Source organism: Globicephala melas, chromosome 12, assembly GCF_963455315.2.
Source record: "Globicephala melas chromosome 12, mGloMel1.2, whole genome shotgun sequence".
Classification (NCBI taxonomy): Eukaryota; Metazoa; Chordata; class Mammalia; order Artiodactyla; family Delphinidae; genus Globicephala; species Globicephala melas.
The window spans coordinates 45,226,830-45,245,767 of NC_083325.1; the positions used below are offsets into that span (position 1 = coordinate 45,226,830).

At 38.1% G+C, this 18,938-nt stretch overlaps 2 protein-coding genes across 12 annotated transcripts in view; one reads left to right on the forward strand and one right to left on the reverse strand.

The window, feature by feature from the left end:
- Nucleotides 1-18,938, forward strand: part of ASB3 (ankyrin repeat and SOCS box containing 3) — a 151,296-nt gene that overhangs the window by 9,805 nt on the left and 122,553 nt on the right. For 7 of the 8 annotated variants that reach the window (XR_009566129.2, XR_009566128.1, XR_009566130.1 and 4 more), the window contains exon 2: nucleotides 784-863. The exons of the other annotated variant lie outside the window; for it this stretch is intronic. Coding sequence is in view for 3 of the 7 variants with exons in the window: in XM_060309202.1 (XP_060165185.1) it covers nucleotides 784-863 (80 nt within the window). In the remaining 4 variants the exon portion in view is untranslated. The remainder of the gene's footprint in view (nucleotides 1-783; nucleotides 864-18,938) is intronic. 8 annotated transcript variants of the gene reach the window in all.
- ERLEC1 (endoplasmic reticulum lectin 1) overlaps nucleotides 12,818-18,938 on the reverse strand; it is a 34,077-nt gene continuing 27,956 nt past the window's right edge. For 3 of the 4 annotated variants that reach the window (XM_030877206.2, XM_030877208.2, XM_030877204.2), the window contains 5 exons: nucleotides 17,947-18,071; nucleotides 16,392-16,469; nucleotides 16,000-16,075; nucleotides 14,526-14,611; nucleotides 12,818-13,734 (listed from right to left, as the gene is read on the reverse strand). In XM_030877206.2, coding sequence (XP_030733066.1) covers nucleotides 13,719-13,734; nucleotides 14,526-14,611; nucleotides 16,000-16,075; nucleotides 16,392-16,469; nucleotides 17,947-18,071 — 381 coding nt within the window. In that variant the 3' untranslated portion in view covers nucleotides 12,818-13,718. The remainder of the gene's footprint in view (nucleotides 13,735-14,525; nucleotides 14,612-15,999; nucleotides 16,076-16,391; nucleotides 16,470-17,946; nucleotides 18,072-18,938) is intronic. The other variant, XM_030877205.2, reaches the window with a different exon arrangement.

The window sequence follows — 18,938 nt, forward strand, 5'->3', positions numbered from 1 at the left end:
CCTTGGACCTTGGACTTCAAGGATACCTGTTGAAGTAGACATCCAGAGAGATCAGGAAGCTGCTGCACTGCCACAACCTCTACAACTAACCGTCTTGACACCTCCAAAGCAAATGCTAAACATCAAAGCAGTGCCGCAGAAAGAAATTTGGCACCAGGCATTTAGTTGGCAGAACCCAATTTACATTTAACCCTAGTTTCTGTGAATCTGGAAAGTGTAGTTACACTAAAAAGGTAAACTAAAAGGAGGTTCAGAACAGATACTGAGTTCCAATCCACTCCGTCCACAATGGTCCATCTTTTTGATGCTCAACATTTATAGCTGCTCCTTTAGCCATATTTCCAAAGAACACCAACTCTCCCATTTGAAATAATGCAACTTCTCTCATTTAAACAAAAACATGCCTCCTCTCTTCCAGAGGAAAGATGCAAAGTCCGATCAACTATTCTATTCCTTGGTAATGTTACTCTTCTGGTTCAGTCAAAAATCTCAACTTTATATTCTGTAACCTAAGGATGAAATTGTAAAGTTTACCACTGTATGGTCAGGCCACTTAAGATGACTGTTCTCTTGTTCTCTGTACATCCCCTGCCCAACCAGTGCCTGCTTCACCTGCACCCTGTTCACATGACTGACCTTCCTGTGAACTTGCCCCAGCTGGTGATTGTTCTTATCAAAGGGGCAGTGAGAGGCTTGATAAGAGGCGTGCCCCTGTTGGTTTCCCTGGTAACTAATGAGCCCACCTGATGTCAATTCCCCTATAACTGGTAATTCCCCCCACAGGGAGCGAAGACTGCTGCCGTGTCCTGCCGGTCGTCCACCACACACAGTGGGCTGTCGCTCCAGGACCTTGCTTCAGACATGTAAGCTCCCCCATCCATTAAACCATTTGATACCAGGGTTCTAGGCCTTCCCCAGTCAATAGAAATTGATAAGAGGCCAGTCAAGAAATTCAGGCAAGGCTTTATTGGCGCCTCTGTTGCAGCAGGAGGGTAGCGAAAACAAGTAACAAGTTCCCTTGCTCACTCCCCAAGGTGGAGGGAGCTGGTTCCTTATATGGGGTTGAGGGTAGGGGTGTGACCAGGGGTCGGGCCAGAGGGGTGGCTTAGGTGTTTTGCCCACCCCTTTGTTGGTATTGAGTGCTGGGGGCATGTGCAGTACCCTGCTTTTGCTCCCGACACCCTGTTTTTACTTCCAGCTCGTCAGAAGTGGCATTTGGGGATTTTTGGTCTTTTTGTATCTTTTGTCTAGAATTTGCCGGAACTGTGCATGGACAGCAGCTACTTTTAGTCCCTTATAGTTTTCTTTGTATCAGTATTTTCTTGCTCCAGGAGATGTTAGTCCAGGCGCAAGCGTTGCAGCACTGGAGCAAAGGGTCCCAGGTCCCAGCCTGTCTCACACTGATGTCTCTGTTGCTGACTCCAGGCTCTTTCTTCAGTCTTGAAGCTGGGCAAGCACAGGCCTTGTAGGCCTGTGGGGTGCAGCCCAATAACCACCAACAAACACATCTTATAGAAAGTAGCAGAGAAAACAGGGTAAGAACAAGAAATAGGTTGAAATGTTTCATAAGGGAGAAAATATGGGTGCTAATATAGGCCTTACTTGCTTCTGATCAGGAAGTTGTGGTTGGTATTTTGTAACTTCCACTACTCCCTGCTTCCTATCCCTTTGCCCTCTGCTAGCATATTGCACAGTCTGAGAAAATATATAACTTTTATAAAATAGTGGAGGGAAGGAAATACTAAGAAAACAAAATTTAGGGAGTATAAAGCAGGATTACAGAAATTAAAACAGCAAGAAAATAAATGTAAATGCTTACTGTCGTTTATAAAAGACAAAAATCCTTGAATTAAAAATATGTAAGGGGCTTCCCTGGTGGCGCAGTGGTTGAGAGTCCGCCTGCCGATGCAGGGGACGCGGGTTCGTGCCCCGGTCTGGGAAGATCCTACATACCGCAGAGCGGCTGGGCCTGTGAGCCATGGCCGCTGAGCCTGTGCGTCCAGAGCCTGTGCTCCGCAACGGGAGAGGCCACAACAGTGAGAGGCCCGTGTACCGCCAAAAAAAAAAAAATAGGGGACTTACCTGGTGGCCCCGTGGTTAACACTCCGTGCTCCCAATGCAGGGGGCCCGGGTTTGATCCCTGGTCAGGGAACTAGATCCCACATGCATGCCGAAACTAAGAGTTCACATGCTTCAACTAAGAGTTTGCATGCCACAACTAAGGAGCCCACAAGTTTCAATAAAGGAGCCCACCTGCTGCAATTAAGAACTGGTGCAACTAACTAACTATTTTTTAAAAATGATATGCAGGGAATTCCCTGTCAGTCCAGTGGTTGGGACTGCACTTTCATTGCCAAAGACCCAGGTTCAGTCCCTTGTTGGGGAACTAGGATCCTACAAGCTGCACAGCGCCGCCAAAAAAAAAAAGATATGCAAAATTTGCTGCTTGGAATAGATAAACATAAGATAAACTGATGTAAAAATTAAGAGGCAAAAGTAGATTAAGCTTACATGAAGAAAAAGAAAAAGGGAATGGCAACATTAATATCGGAGAACTAAAGAAGAGAACTAACATTGATAAAGAGAACCCCCAAATATAAAGTAATAACAGTATTCATTCATTCAATGGATATTTATTGAATACTATGTGCCAGGAACTTGAGATACACTGGTGAACACAAGAGAGAAGTTTCTATTCCCATGACAATTATATTAGGCTAAGGAAGATAAACAGGTAAACAAATATGTAATTTTTATGTGGTGATATGTTCTATGAAGAAAAATAAAACAGTAAAGGCAGAGAAAGTGTCAGGGATGTTAATTTTATACAGGGAAGTTAGAAACTATTTGGGACAATAATACAATTTACTACAGTATTATTTTCATTATCGTTTAGTTCTAAATATGCTCTAATTTCCATTATTATTTTTCTTTGGGTCCACAAATTATTTAGAAGTGATTCTCTTAATTTTCCAATAATGATATTTCAATTATTGATTTTTTAACTTAACGACCTTGTGGCAAATGAGATATATACGATTCCAACCCTTGAAAATTGAAATTTGCTTTATGCTCCCGTAGATGGACAGTTTATGTAAACGATCTGAGTATACTCGAAAAGAATGTGTATTTTTTTTAATGTTTATTTATTTATTTTTGGCTGCGTTGGGTCTTCATTGCTGTGCATGGGCTTTCCCTAGTTGTGGCGCGTGGGGTCTACTCTTCATTGTGGTGTGTGGGCTTCTCATTGCGGTGGCTTCTCGTTGCGGAGCATGGGATCTAGGCGCGCGGGCTTTAGTAGTTGTGGAGCACGGGCTTCAGTAGTTGTGGCTCGCGGGCTCTAGAGCACAGGCTCAGTAGTTGTGGCGCACGGGCTTAGTTGCTCCGTGGCATGTGGGATCTTCCCGGACCAGGGATCGAACCTGTGTCCCCTGCATTGGCAGGCGGATTCTTAACCATTGCGCCACCAGGGAAGTCCCAAGAATGTATATTTTTTGTTGGGTAAAATGTTTTCTACAGGTCCATTAGTTCAAGCCTATTGATTGTATAGTTCAAATCTATATTCTTACTGATTGTGTTTGTTTGTTTGTTTGATCTGGAGAGAGATGGCAGCAAAAGTGCTTATACACAGAGAGTAGACTACTAGCATGTGGTGTGCATGGGTACCCTGCAGAATAGTTTATAGAGGGAAGAGAGAACTTGTTACTTGCTGGGTTGTTAAAGTGGAGGTCAGTTAGGAGTTTCTATGGGAGTGTTATTTTTAAAATTCAATAAATTAGATTTTAGATATTACTCAAAATTCACTTCAGAACTTTATTACTATATACGCATGCATTTGTACATAGTTGTAACCGGAATGTACATGTTTTACCTTCTATTTTTTTCTGTTGAAATGATCATATCATCAAACTTCTGAAGAGCAGATTCATTTTATGAATACTGTTGAAATTACTCATAAACCTGTATCTGTTCAAGGAAAGTAACGTGGAGGAAAATTGCCTTCAGTCAACCTAGCAAATAAGAGAGCTGGGAATAGAGCGTTTCCTTACAGACTTCCCTTACAGAAGTTTTTAAGTTGTCAAAATTGGCAACAAGGAATGTATCTCTGGGTGATAGGTTTAAATTTAGAAACTCATCTACTTGACCTAGAGAGTTTTTCTAGACAAAAGAATTTGTCTTCTGCTTTAGGAATATTGTTAACCTCATTTGATTCACCACCCACTGTCCACTTTCGCCCCACAGCTCTGCTTCTTAGGTGATAAAAAAGTGCTCCATTATATGTCCAATATGCATTCTACAAGTTTTGATTGTGAAAATGCACAAGTGCAGGTAATAACAGCAACCATTAGGCTTACATGACGGTAAGATACACCAATTTCAGAGAGGTTACAATGTGAAAAAATGCTTATCTTAGAATTGGTGATATATGGTGTTTAGTATAAGCTAGGGGAAAACACAAAATTATGGTCCCTTGATAAATACTTTAAGGATCTTTCTTTAAAACTAAGATTTTAAATAGTTCCTTGGTTAGGAACTCTTTACTTCCAGAAGCAGTGGCCTCATAAGATTCCAGGTGGGAATTCTTTTCTAAAGTGGGAAGGGGCAGTAATGAAAGGGCAGCATGAGGTCTTAAAAGAGTAAGGCACAGTAGCCTTCTCAGACAGCTCAGTTGTAGGGACCTGAAAATGAGCATCTATAAACTGGATCCCTTTTTCATGCTCAAGGTACTTGCACCCCAGTCTGAAGATCTCTACACTTGGCCACCAGTAGCACTCCTGGGTGCTGGCAGGTTCAGGTTCCCACCAGATCTGACTTTGGGCTCATTCTTGAGTAATTCTCTATAACCTAGCCAGGCCAGATTATGGAGGCTCCCCTTTCAAGGTCGTCCTCTTCACTCAGTTTAGTGGCAATGATACATGGAAACTACAGTGGGACTTTTGACTCCCAGAAGTAGGCGTTCTCTCCCTTATTCACTTAAAGCAGTTGTTTTTCTTCTTCATTACTGAAAGAAGTCTATGGTCCCGTAAAAGAGATTTGCTCTCACTGCCTCCCTACTGGAGTTGAAGGAAGGCCGAGAGTCAGTGAAGACACCAGGTCCGTGGAATGGTGAGGAGAGGCAGGTTGGCGGTCAGGGAAAAAGGCTCACCTCCTCCAGGGATCCAGGCTTTAGAGAGGGCAGGCCTAGACTGAGCTTAGAACCACAGCCAAAGCAGCCAAGCTCCACCAGTGAGAGGACTCTGCCTCAGCAGGTGACTGGGGAATGTGCTTCAGTGTATATCAGTCAGCAACACCGGCCCAAGTGTGAAGTCTTCTTGAAGTGAGGGCTTGAAGCCAGATGTTGTAATTTTTGAGGGGATGAAGAAGGGAAAGGAGGAGCAGAAAGATAGGAAAATAGCTCCCTACTTCCTCTCCCACCCCTAAATATGGATCTGTAAATTGAGAAGCAGGTGCTGGCAGTGATTAACGATATTCAGTCTTTCAATACCACTTAAATGCTGATGACACTCATTTTATCTCTCTAATCCTAACCCTCCCTGAACTCCATGCTGGTCTATCCAATTGTCTATTCAATGTCTCCACTTGGATGTCTAATAGACATGTACAAAACTGAACTCTTGATTCAAACCCGCTCCCCACAAACTTGTGCCTCCTGCTGTTTTATCATCTCAGTAAACAGCACCGCAATGACCAGTGCACAGCTCAGTCAGGGCCCTTGATTCTTTTCTTTCTCTTGCATGCCACATCTAATTGATAGAGCAATCCTCAATTATCTTGAAAATATACTCTGAATCCAACTCTTTCTCACCTCCTTCAACCCCATCCCTTCTAGCCCATACCCCCACCATCTCTCACCTGGACTGTTAAACTAGCCTCATAACCATTCTCCCACCTTCCAGTCTTTCTCTCCCACAGTCTCCTTCCTCTGTGTCTGTGACCCTTTTAAAGTAAATCATATTTGTCACTCTCTTGCTTAAAACCTTCCAGCAGCTTTCCATCCCACTTAGAACAAAATCTGAAGTCCTTGCTATAGCCTACATGGCCCTAATAATCTGGCCCCTGGTTTCCTCTTTGTCCTCATTTCCTTTCATGTGTACTCTGCCTAATGTGCTTGGGCTACACAGCCTTTTTGGCTATTTCTCGCACGCCTCCATTTTGTTCTCATGTCAGGGAATTAATTCCCCCAGGAATACTTCAGCCTGGAATGATCTTCCCCCAGGGCCTTTCCTAGTTTCCATGTTCAACATAGCTTTCCACCCCATCACTATATATCCTTCTGCCATACTTTATTTTCTTCATGATTCTTATCATTACCCAACATTATGCTACTGTATTAGCCTGCTCGGGCTTCCATAACAAAATACCACAGACTAACTGGCTTAAATAACAGAAATTAATTTTCTCACAATTCTGGAGGCTAGAAGTTCAAGGTCAAAATGCCATCAGGATTGGTTTCTTGTGAGGTCTCTTTTCCTGGCTTGTGGAAGGCTGCCTTCTCATTGTGTCCTCATGTGGCCTCTTCTCTGTATGTGCATGGAGGGAGAAGTTTAGGGGTCTCTGGTGTCTCTTCCCCTTCTAAGGACACCAGTCCTATCAGATTAGGGCCCCACCCTTGTGACCTAATTTAACCTTAATTCCCTCCTTAAATGCCTTATCTCCAGATACAGTCACATTGTGGGTTATAGCTTCAAACATGAATTTTGGGGGCTGGGGGGCACACTTCAGTTCATAATAGTTACATATAATTGTTTACTGGCTGTCTCCATTAGAAAAACGCTGTAATAAGGCAAAGACTGTCTATTTTGATCAGCACCATATCCCTAGTAACTATTAGTCCTTGGCCCTGGTGGGCTTCCAGTGATGACTGTTGAATAAATGAATCATATAATAAATGACTGAACGGATAAAGCCTGAAAGTGATGTCCACCCAGATATCTATCTGGCTGGCTTACAATTTCCCCATGTTTGTTACTTTCTGTATCCCTCTCTATATTCCCAGGATGACTATCAGCAGGACTCTAATGAAAGGGGATATGGGTCTTGATTTAGGAGGACTACAAAGCATTTCTGTTTACTCAGGAGACCATCTCTAAGGGCATCTTTTCCCAAGTGACCACCCTGGCTGCCCAGGAGCTGCCAGACAACCTGCATTCATTCTCATTCGAATTTCTTGGCTCATAATGCAGCCTGAGGACTCTGAGGATAAAAGCAAACTCTTCAGCAACCACAAAGGAGTTAAGGAGAAAAGGGGTAACTGGTTCTTGGCGGGACAGAAGGGACGATACCAGTTACTTTAAAGCAGATGACAATTTCAATAAAGGTGCAGATTTAGTGAAATTCTGCTTTCCATAAGAGATAGTTAACAGGCAATCTGTTTAGGTACAGTGCCTTTGAGATTAATTTTACCAAAGTAAAAATATCACTTTATTGTTTATGGACAAATTACTGAATTTTCACTCCTTTACCCCAATAAAGAGATAATTCTGATAAAAAATAAATAAATACACTTAGCTGGTTCAGTTTGTTTCTCTGAGTTCCATTTCTGTGAAGGTTTGTTTTTTTGACACTTTTCCAAACCTTCAGCTGCTTGTAGCATGCTGATGAGTGGGAGATCTTTCAACTGTGGGAACCTTGATTTTCATGCAAAGCCTGATTTTTGCAAAATGTACTTTGTTCAGATGCCAGATAGGCCTTAAAAAGTAGAGCGAGTCACAGAGGGTGCTTTATGCCTGTCTTCTGGGGCCGTGGTACTAGGATAGGTTTTGTAACCTGTATAAATGCTTCAGGTTTAATACATTTCATATCTGACGTTAGGAAGGGCTTATGAAAGTTTCTTGCTCATTTGCTTGGGTTTAGCAACAACGTATGTCAAAGAAATTGTAAGAACTGATTTTATTTATATTACTCTGAGGAAAGATATGACTGGGAATTGTATTCTTCACAGAGAACCATAATGTTAGACACTTTCTTTGAGGAGTTCAGAGTACCTCAGAACTGGCATGTTTTCAGTACATGGAGTTGGAGACTGAAAATTGAATTTTCTTGGGAATTCCCAGGTGGTCCAGTAGTTAGGACTTGGCGCTTTCACTGTAGGGTCCCAGGTTTGATCCCTGGTTGGGGAACTAAGATCCTGCAAGCTGCATGGCCAAAAAAAAAAAAAAATTAATTTTCTTAACCTTTGAGATCAGGAACTTTACTCAATCACTGCCCACTAGTGGGAGAAATGAAACACAATAAGGAGGCAAAGACACTGTACTCCTGTTAGGAAGAAGAAGCAACATATGGGACCGTGGGAAAGCAGTGTAAAGCAGCAAAAAATTAAACAATGTTGGGGGGAACCTGAGTGAAAAGGAATACAGATGGAACAAATCAATAATTCTACTCCTTTTTCTTTCCCAACCATTGTAAAACTGAGGAAAACATTTTTTTCCTCCAAGCACCAAACACTGAATAATAAGGACTGTTAGGAAACCCGTGGGAATTGGAGTAGTTGGGGAAGAGAGGATGAAGGTTCAATCATTTATTCAGCAAATATTTGTTGAGTGTCAATTTTATGCAAGGTCTGAGAAGAAACAAAATTAAGACATATTCTTTACTCCAACAAATAAAAGATAAAGGAATTCTTTTTATCATTTAATCATAAATGCAATCTGGATCTAGATAAATCGTCACTGCACTTGCATCATTTACCATCACAGGAGGATTATCAAAGAAGGTAGGGTTTGATGGCATTTAACCAAGCCAGAATCTCCAAGGTAACACTTTAATCTTGTTAGTGAACTTTCATTTGCCCGATTTGTGGGTGGCATTAGCTTAAGAAAAGTTAGTGGAGTTCCATGATAAAAATAATATATGGAAAAAAATGGGTGTCATACGTTACCAGGACAAAATCAGTCATTTCCCTCATCTTACAGGACATTTTGCTGAGTCCCTCGGTGTGTTCTCTCTGGTGGAAGATGATAACCCAGAGTGGTTAATGGGGCAGATGCTCTGTGAATAGAAAGCACTATGGCATATTATTTACAAACACGGACTCTGGAATTTAAACTGATTGAACTGTTGGCTCAGCCAACTGTAGTTTAGTTCAGTTCTTGTAGCCTCATTTTCCTTATCTGTGAGTTAACGATAGTAAACCTACCTCACAGGATTGTGAACATAGGGTATGTGAAGGGTTTAGCATAGTGCCTACTATTTAATAAATGTTCAAGAAGTGACAGCTGTCATTTTTATTTTTATAAAAGAAGAGTCTGGGATAGCCTGTTATCTGAAATTCAAAGAATAATGACACGAGATTGTTCACAACTGGCTTTTTGGGGGTGAAACCCTTTCTTGGAGGTGGTTAATGAAAGTTTTTCCAACAAATGATTTCTCAAGATGGCTTAGGAATATATATATATTTTTTTAATACTTATTTATTTGGCAGCACCAGGTCTTAGTCATGGCACGTGGGATCTTTAGTTGCGGCATGTGAACTCTTAGTTGCGGCATGTGGGATCTAGTTCCCTGACCAGGGATCGAACCTGGGCCCCCTGCACTGGGAGCATGGAGTCTTAGCCACTGGACCACCAGGGAAGTACAAGATGGCTTAAAAATATTAATAACTATAAGTATGGAAAACTAATCTAGGGGAAAAACAACTTCCAATCTCCTTGACCAATTATTAATATTTTTCTAATCTATGGGATAATATTTGGACCTCTGATAGAATTCTTAAATGAGTAAATTGGTTTTTACTGCTATTAAAGACCACTGGTGATTAATTGGCAAACTAGTATTTTATTGAGGACACAGAAGCTTTTAGAACCCAACAAAGTTCACTATTTTTGGCTGTATTACTGAGTGAATTTAGATAGTAAAGCAGATTTGACTTACTGGGTTTTACAATCTACTTTGCTGGACTTTCAAGGACGTTTGATTTTTAGTATTATATATTTACAAAATGAAAATTATGTTTGTGCTTCGGGCAAATATACAGAAAGCGATATTTTTTCTTAAATTCAGGCAGAGCATAATTTATTCTATTGAAAGGTGCTGGAAAGCAATTTAACATATTTGAAATATATAATGTAGTATATGATTAGATGTGAGATGTTTAGCATTATTTCATAGTCTCACAAGCATCTTCCATAGTTGAGATGATTACCATTTCCAGAACTTCTGCTTGATTCACTTGCTTTTGATGCACACTTTTTGTTTCAAATATAAAAAATTATAAAATTCTTAAAAGTTTACAAATATGTGTGGATGCAAAACACTACAAGCCCTATATTCCATTTGTTAGTAATTCTGACTTTCTTCTTTGCATTTTATAAGTTTTGAGACTGTCAGGCCTGCCTTTATTTTCTTTAGGTGTTAAAGAGTGGAATTCTATTCTTGAGACTGTAGTTCTTTCGAAAGCAAGTGAGGAAAACATGCTCATTCTTCCTAAACACTGCAAAAAAGCATTAGTATACTGTGTTATTACTAATAGAGAAGACTTGTAAGATACCAGGATCACAGTGATTGAAGCCATGACTGATGAAAGTAACCTGTTAACCTCTCACCTTAATTCTGATTGGTTATATACCTGTGTGGTCTCGATGCTAATATTTTAAGTGACAATTCAATTTTCTGAAAGGTGATGGAGGTATTAATTTAGTTACTCTACAATGCTGTAATATGGTAAAAGTGAAGAGTAATTGTATCCCCACCAACTCCTCTACACATGTAACACCCACTCTTCCCCTCAGGATCTTTTGTGTTTTATTACATGAAACCTGATTCATGAATGACTGTGTGCACCAGTGTCAGTCCACATATTAAATATTAGTGAAGCTTAATTCCTTTTGCAGATGAAAAATTAGTAGAATTTCTAGTATTTTCTTCCCATAATCCACTGGATCATCTCGCCTGCTTGTACAACCTACTTTTGAGACTACTGGCAACTGAACTAAAGCACGCTTTTGGTACGTAGTGGTCCATGGTTTCTCTACCACCCCTGTCAAACAACTGAAAAAAAGAAATGGAGAAATGGATTTTCTTTTAAGCCATGTCACCATGGCAATATATTTTGAAAACTTTTGCCTCAACAGCTCATCATAACATATAACATACACACATATGAAAATAGTTCTATTTGTATGTTCAAATGGAAATGTAAGCCCTGCTAAGTAAAATTACCCAACACTAGTAAGAAAGTTTAAAATCACTTTCTAGTATAGCTGATATTTATTTTCATTTGAAACTCTGATTGCAAATACTATTTATTCAAAATTCAAATCTTGATTCTTACTTTCCTTTTTAGATTGACCTTTTATGTTAGCTATTTGGTGCTACTGGGTCAATAATTTGGCCTGATTATGTACTATGAAGTTTAAGCTTTGTCACAAATCAGGTCAGGCCTTTTTGTATATCAGACTGACTGAAAAGGATAGTTCACCAAGACTGTACACAAAGCTTACTATTCAGTTTAGCTGAGATAATTTGTTGCCCTTTGTTGCCGAAGTCCCTTTAATCAAGGATACAAGGATATAAACAAGGCCCCATCTAGTGGTATCTTGAAAAAAAGCAGGTAAAGCTGAAAAAAGGGGGGGGAAAAAGTCTCCATGTCACAATCTTCCTGTAAAATGAGCTACTAGTTATTTCCCTGAAACCCTAGTCAGGAGGGTTAGTATGTGTGAAATTGTTAAAAGTGAAGTGCCTGAGTCACAGTGATCCTCGATCACTGGAGAATTTATTTAAAATAAAGAGAATCACTCAGGAAACATATTCAAATGTAGAGTCTTAGGCTCTGGGCTAAAGAATCTGATTTAGCACCCACCTTAATAGAGATTCCACTTTGAGAAAGACTTCTCAAAGTACATTAGGCATATTGTAGCTGAGCCCTTTTTCCTGCCTACTAATATAGAAGAATGGCTGCACAATCGAGGTAGCAACAAACAATTTAGAGATCAAAAAACTTCATAGATTAGTGATAGGGGACCCAAGATTTAGAAGGGCTATAGAGAGATACCTGGCCTAGCCTTCCTCTCAAAGAAGTTTAAGCTGTTAGCCAAGACAGAAGGCTGACTTAGTTTTTATTATGACTTCTATTTTTAAGAATCTTCTGTAGTAAACTATTCTAATACAGTTTTTCAGATTTTTCCCCCCTCTCTTACAAAAGAAAGAGTTTGGCCTAAATATTCCCCAAGTATTTTTTTGGCACTAAGCTTTCACAGTTCTCTCTCCTCTCCTATACCTATAATCTAAATGTGAAAGTAAACCTGTTTGTCTTAATTAATTGATATAGTAAATATAATTCTATACTTTATTAAAGAATTAAATTTTAATGGCTTTGGTCTCTGATCTTATTATGTTAATAGGAGACAAGGGAGATATTAGGAAATAAACTAACATTTATTGGGAACTTGCTAGGCTTTTTATATACAGAGAAAATTAATGCACTGATACAACCACCTTATGAAGTAATAAGTAGTCTCTCTACAATAGAGGAAGTGAGGCTCGAAGTGGTTAACTGCTGTCTAGGATCACACAGCTAGTACGTTAAAGAGAGTATCTGGATTTAGGTTCGAATTCGAAGTGCATGCTATTTCTACATGTGCTGCTTCCTACTAAAATCTATAGATAGCCTTCCAATAGTCAATTATATTAACCTTTTCTCAAACTAAAATATCTTTGACCAGAACTGCTGAGAAGGAGGAAAAGGAAAGTATCTTATGGGTACTCTTCTGCCCTTATTTAGACATGTATGTCCAAAATACAACAGGATGATGTTGTGTGAAACAGAGTAATGGAGAAAATAAAGAAACTGTATAATGTGCCATTGACTACATGACAACACTGCTTGTGGACATTTTATTCACTTTAAAATAAATATTGTGCTATAAAACTGTCCGGAACTAAAATCTGTAGTATATAGTAGGCAAGTACAAAGGATAGCCAGCACAGTGTGTTTTGTTAAGATAAATCATTCTAAATCGAAAGAGAAGAATCACCGACTGTCTATACCAGGTACATATTTTTTGGGGAAACACACTCATATCAAGGAGAAAGAAACAGATAAAAGTTCTGAGAGAGAAGCAATCTATTGTAAATAAGAGTTTCTTGAGATTAACAGAGGAGAAGAAAACTTATATGTGAGGCTTTACTGTGTGTCCAGTTTCTAGTTTAATACCTGGTAGAGAGCGGTTGCTAAATAGAAATTTGTTGAAAGGATTTCAGGCACTAGAAATTACATATTTAACACAGTCTCTCATTTAAACAACCTCCTGTCAATTTCTTTCTTCATTAGCCTTACTTTATTAGCTAGTGTATATACTATAATTTACATAATAAATCTATTATTTAAAAACTTTCAATAGGTACAATGATTATGACATTTCATTAGGATGGACTCTAAATTGCTTGGACAGGATTTATTTTGGAATCACATTATCCAAGCAAAGAAAAACACACAATCAGTTCATAAGACACAACAAAAATGAAAAAGGTGAAACAAAACGTCTGCCTTAGAAGTTTATCAATAACCTCTTATGTACACATACATATTCACAAAGTGGTTGAGAGTCCTTTTATACAATCCTTTAGATGCAGTCCAATGACTGAGAGCTCTATAATGGGACATATGGTCAGACAAATCATCATGACTTCCAATGATCTTTTTTTTCCCCTGAACTTTGTTACCCTTTAGTTGGGGAGAGAAAGAAGTCCATTTTCGTCTGCTGTATCTAAGATTTTACAGATCACTGGAGATTCAACCTAAAGAACAACAACAATAAAACCATTAAAAAGCTGCTAAGCTGAATACTTTATTCAGTATTTTTCTGCTGAATGAATACCTATAAATTTGATAAATGTATACGAGTCCTTGTTTTGGATAAACCATACAATGTTATTTCTACAAATTGAGCTTTTTAGAAAACATTTAGTCATCCAAATAAAATACCAGATAGGTAGAGAAGGTATTTTTATCTTTAAGTAAAAGAGATGAGAAAAGAAGTAAAGGACAAGAATGAGAGAGAAATACATAGCTAGGTCTTATATAACAAAAAAGTAGCAGAATATGGCAACATAATAAGTTGTACAATTCAGGAAAAGGTAAAAAAAAAATACAATCCAAAAATGGGCCAGGTGTTAAAATGATCAGATTTAAGATAACTATAATAAATATAATGAAGGAAATAGTGGAAAAGGTAGACAACATGTGTGAATAGATGGGGGATTTTAGCAGAAATGAAGCCATAAAAAAGAACCAAATGGAAATATTAGAAATGAAAAATACATCAGATACAAATTCATTCAAAGAGGTGGACAGGACACAGCAGAGGAAAGAATCAATGAACTTGAAGACAATTCAATAGAAATGACATGACCTAAATTGAAACAAAGAAGGTAAGAATAAAATAAAGGGCCTGAGATTTGGGGACAACTTCAAACTAACATGTTTAATCAGAGTCCCAGAAATAGAAAAAAGGTGGGGCAGAAGAAATCTTTGAAAAGATGATGGCCAAAATTTTTCCAAACCTAATGAATTATATCAACCTACAAACCTGAGAAGCTCAGTGAACTCCAACCAGGATAAATAACAAGGAAAACCACCCTTACGCATCGCATAACCAAAGGTAGAACCATATTTCTAGAAGGAAGTAGAAGATAATACCTTCATGACTTTGGGGTGGCAAAATTTCTTAAAACAAAAAAATCATTAGCAATAAAATGGGAAAAAAATAGATAAAATGAACTTCATCAAATAAACTTTTGCTCATCAAAAGACAGTAAGAAAAAAGAATAGTCAAGACATCAGGGGAAAAATCTGCAATTAAAATAGAAAAAAACTCATGTCCATTATATATTTGAACTCCTAGAAATAAATAATAATAAGACAGACAACACCAACAAAAATGGGTAAAAGACTGAGAAAGACTCTCTCCTTGACCAAATAGTAAGGCTCCCCTGAGCCCTCTTTTTGACTAGGCCTCTTTTTGTTCCTGGGCCTGCCAAGTCCAGTTGCAGCAGTAATTCTGATAAGTCAGTTTAGAGAGAATCCCTCACTCTGAATATCTAATCACCCTCCATATCTGATCAAATTCCTCCTCTCTCACTTTTGATATCTGATCTTCCTGGCCAGCCTTCAGCAATAATTCTGTTAAGTCAGTTTAGCAAGAATCCCCTACCCCCATGTCTCCTTTTAGTAATTTGCCAACAATGACTACTCCCCAACACCCCATTGCTGCTTGTTGACTATGTATCCCTGGCTGTCTTTGCTGTATTTGGAGATGAGCTGACTCTCTCTCCCCTATTATGATAGTCTTGACACTTGTGGCAACAGTCCTGAATAAAGTCTTCCTTACTGTTTTTGTATCAGAATAATTTTTTCTTTAAAAAGACTTGGCCAGACACTTCACCAAAGAAGGTATACAGATGAATAATCACATGAAAAGGTTTCAACAACACTTTTCATATGGGAAATGCAAATTAAAATCACTAAAATGGCTAAAATAAAAAAGACTGACAACACCAAATATTGGTAAGGATGTGGAGCAATTGGACTCTCATATATTGCTGGCAGGAGTAAAATGATGAAAACAAAGGTTGAGTCTAAAAGACATGCTTTGTCAAAGAGGCCAGGCATAAAACATTATAGACTATATGATCCCATTCATATGGAATCAAAAAAGAGGTAAAACTGATCTATGGTATCAGAAAATAGAAAGGAGTATCTTTGGGAATTGAGGGGTATTGACAGGAAAGGGGTATAAGAAAATTTTCTGCAGTGATAGATACCTTGTTTTGGGTAATAGTTAAATGGGTATATAAAACTGTCAAAACCCATCAGACTCAACACTTAAGAACTTTGCATTTTACTTTATGTAAATTATACCTCAATTAAAAAATGTCAATTTTTACAAGTAGTATGAGGGTTATATTAAACTTTGGATACTACTGAAGGTCCTTTCTAGACTTAATGCTAAAAATTAAAATGTGGCCCCAAACTGAATTCCTGAGTATCAGTTTTTCACTTACCCCAAGGATATACTGACAGGAGTGAGGCTCTAGCATATATACAGTAACAGCATGAGGAGAATCTGATTCTTTACACCTAAAACAGAGAGTACTTTAAGGCACTGTCCAAACAATACAAAATTATTTTAAATTGTTTTCCTCTCAAGGATAAAAATGCCTTGTAAGTGGTTCTGTATAATTTAATAAATAATTGAAATAATTTAATTTGATAACTTATAAATAAATAACAATTATGATTTTACTATTTTATAATAAAACAGTATTTTATGACAAATCCATAAATTATTATGAATAAATATAATTATCCATAATTATATATTTATATAATCTTTTGTCCATAGGAAGCAGACTAAAGAGAAAGGCATAAAGCATGATTTGATGGTCTAACTTACTTTAGTTTTACAGTCACCTGTCTTGGTTTGTCAGTTATATCACAAATATCTCCATTCCCATAAAAATGTGACACCATCCTGAATCAGAAAAACACACAAGCTTTATTAAACTAAAACTTCACTCATTGAGAGTAATTGTAATGGGTAGGGTGAGAAGATGGTTACAGGGATCAGTTTTGCATTAGTTAAAAAAAATACCTGACTATAAAATACTCCTTAAAAATACATATTTTTAAGGTTATGTCACAGAGAAAGTCTTTCAGCTTCTATAAATAATACAAAGTTGAGATACCTCTTAGTGGTTTAATTAATAAGAATGATCTTTAACTTGCACATAATTTATTTGTATACAAATAGTTAAGGTTAAATTGCTTTTAAAAGTTTTCTTTTAAAGCTAACCATTTCCCCAGCCCTGTATATTGTTTCCTTTGTGGAACAGTTTCCCTGTCTTCCCATCCTCCATTCAGCTCCACTCATTAAAATACTGTAATGCAGGTATACAAAGGTAAAGCCTAAGCTAAGCTATAAATTCCAAAGAGCAGGAACCAAAGACAAGTTTTAATTTTGCTAGCCTCACACTCCTGTGCTTCAATATTTGTTGCACATGATACCATGAGCTATTTTCACTTGAAACATATAAACATTTAAAAAACTGATCCGTTTAGTATATTAATACTTAAATACCTATCTCTTAATTTTGCTAATTTTGATTTTGGTCAGTCCAATAAGTCGGCACATTCTGAAAACAGACTCTCTCAATACCATCTATGCTAGGAAGGACAAAGTTAACATCTGAGAAGGAAAAAGAATGAATAATTTAAAATTCACTGGGTAATGGACTATAAGAAAAGCTAAAGTTTAGTTATTCTTGGAAAAGAAGAGATTAATTTACTTCTGCTATAACAAGATAAACCTAATAGCCCAAAAGAGATGCGAGGTAGTTCTTCAAAAAACCATTGTTTAACAATTTTCAACCATTACCCCACTTTAAGTAACAAAGGGAAATGCTGGAGTATATTTAAATAGAGTTAAGTAACTTAAAGTGGTAGCGATTACACATGAAGGGGGAAAATGTTTATAACAGCCTTAGACCTAATACCTGGAATTGTACCAGTGTTACTAGCACCACCACCACTCTCATTACTATACACCACCACCACTGTCAAAGGCAGCAGCCAAAGTTTATTTCATGCAATTGCCAGGCACTACACTTTACATGAATTACCTCATTTAAATGTCATAACAATTCTCTGAGGCAAATACTACTAGACAATTCTCTGAGGCAAATACTACTAGACAAGAAAAGTGAGGCTTACGAAGATTACATAATTTGCCCAAGGTAGTAAGTGAATCGCCAGTATTTGAATACAGGGTATCTGACTTCAGAAACTGTGCTCTTAACTATTACACTATGTTGTTCCCTCTAGAAAAGAAAACTAACTTAAAAAATGTCCCTGAGAAAAGCTGACCAGATATTTTACTTTAAATTTATGTTTTTCAATATCCTGAGTTTTAAATATTCTAAGATCTAAAGGCAAATAAAGTTAATATTTACCTGACTGTCTGGGTACCATCGTCTTGAAGGTGATAGGCTCTAGCAGTATTCTTCTTAGCCCATTCAATATGTTCTTCTTGGTTCCATGTCCCCACAACCACAGAGGTTTTCCCACTATCCTTGTCCTAATATATAAAAAAATATTTGTGACAATGCATGCTTGACATCAAGGTGACATTTATGCTGATGGCTTACAAGCTACAGATCTTATCCTCATCTGCACACTGGATATCTATGTTTAGACGTGATAATGTTAGTCAAACTTCTCAATTAGTAGAAATTTGAGCTCATTATTCTTTACTCCTTGTTTCTCTGAATTATGAAACTAGTACTTTCTAGTCAGGTTAGGTCCTGATGTCGTTTTTTTTTTTTTTTTTTTTTTTTTTTTGCGGTATGCGGGCCTGTCACTGTTGTGGCCTCTCCCGTCGCGGAGCACAGGCTCCAGTTGCGCAGGCTCAGCGGCCATGGCTCACGGGCCCAGCCGCTCCACGGCATGTGGGATCTTCCCAGACCGGGGCACGAACCCGTATCCCCTGCATCGGCAGGCGGACTCTCAACCACTGTGCCACCAGGGAAGCCCCTGATGTAGTTATTTTTGACTCTTCTATTTCCTTTCTCTCCTACATTTATCAGTCCTGTCAATTATTTTCCTGGAAATGTTCTTGGCTTCACTCTTTCTCTACATGTCCATTGCCAACATCTCACCCCCAACTAAGAGTTTAATCTCTCATACCTAGATAATACAACCACATACTACTGTGATTCTTACTTAAATATTTGGCCTCTATCTCTTACCCTGTAGCCACACTGAACCTATCTTCATGCTACTCTTTAAAATGCAAACCTTCAAGTTATACTAGTTTTCACACTACTCATTTGACACGATGCACTATATATTGTCCTGTATGTGGAATTCCTTCTCTCTCATTTTCCTTCCGTTCCTTTTCCTTCCTTTTCTTCTTTATATTTTATGCCAGGGACCATGCTGGGCA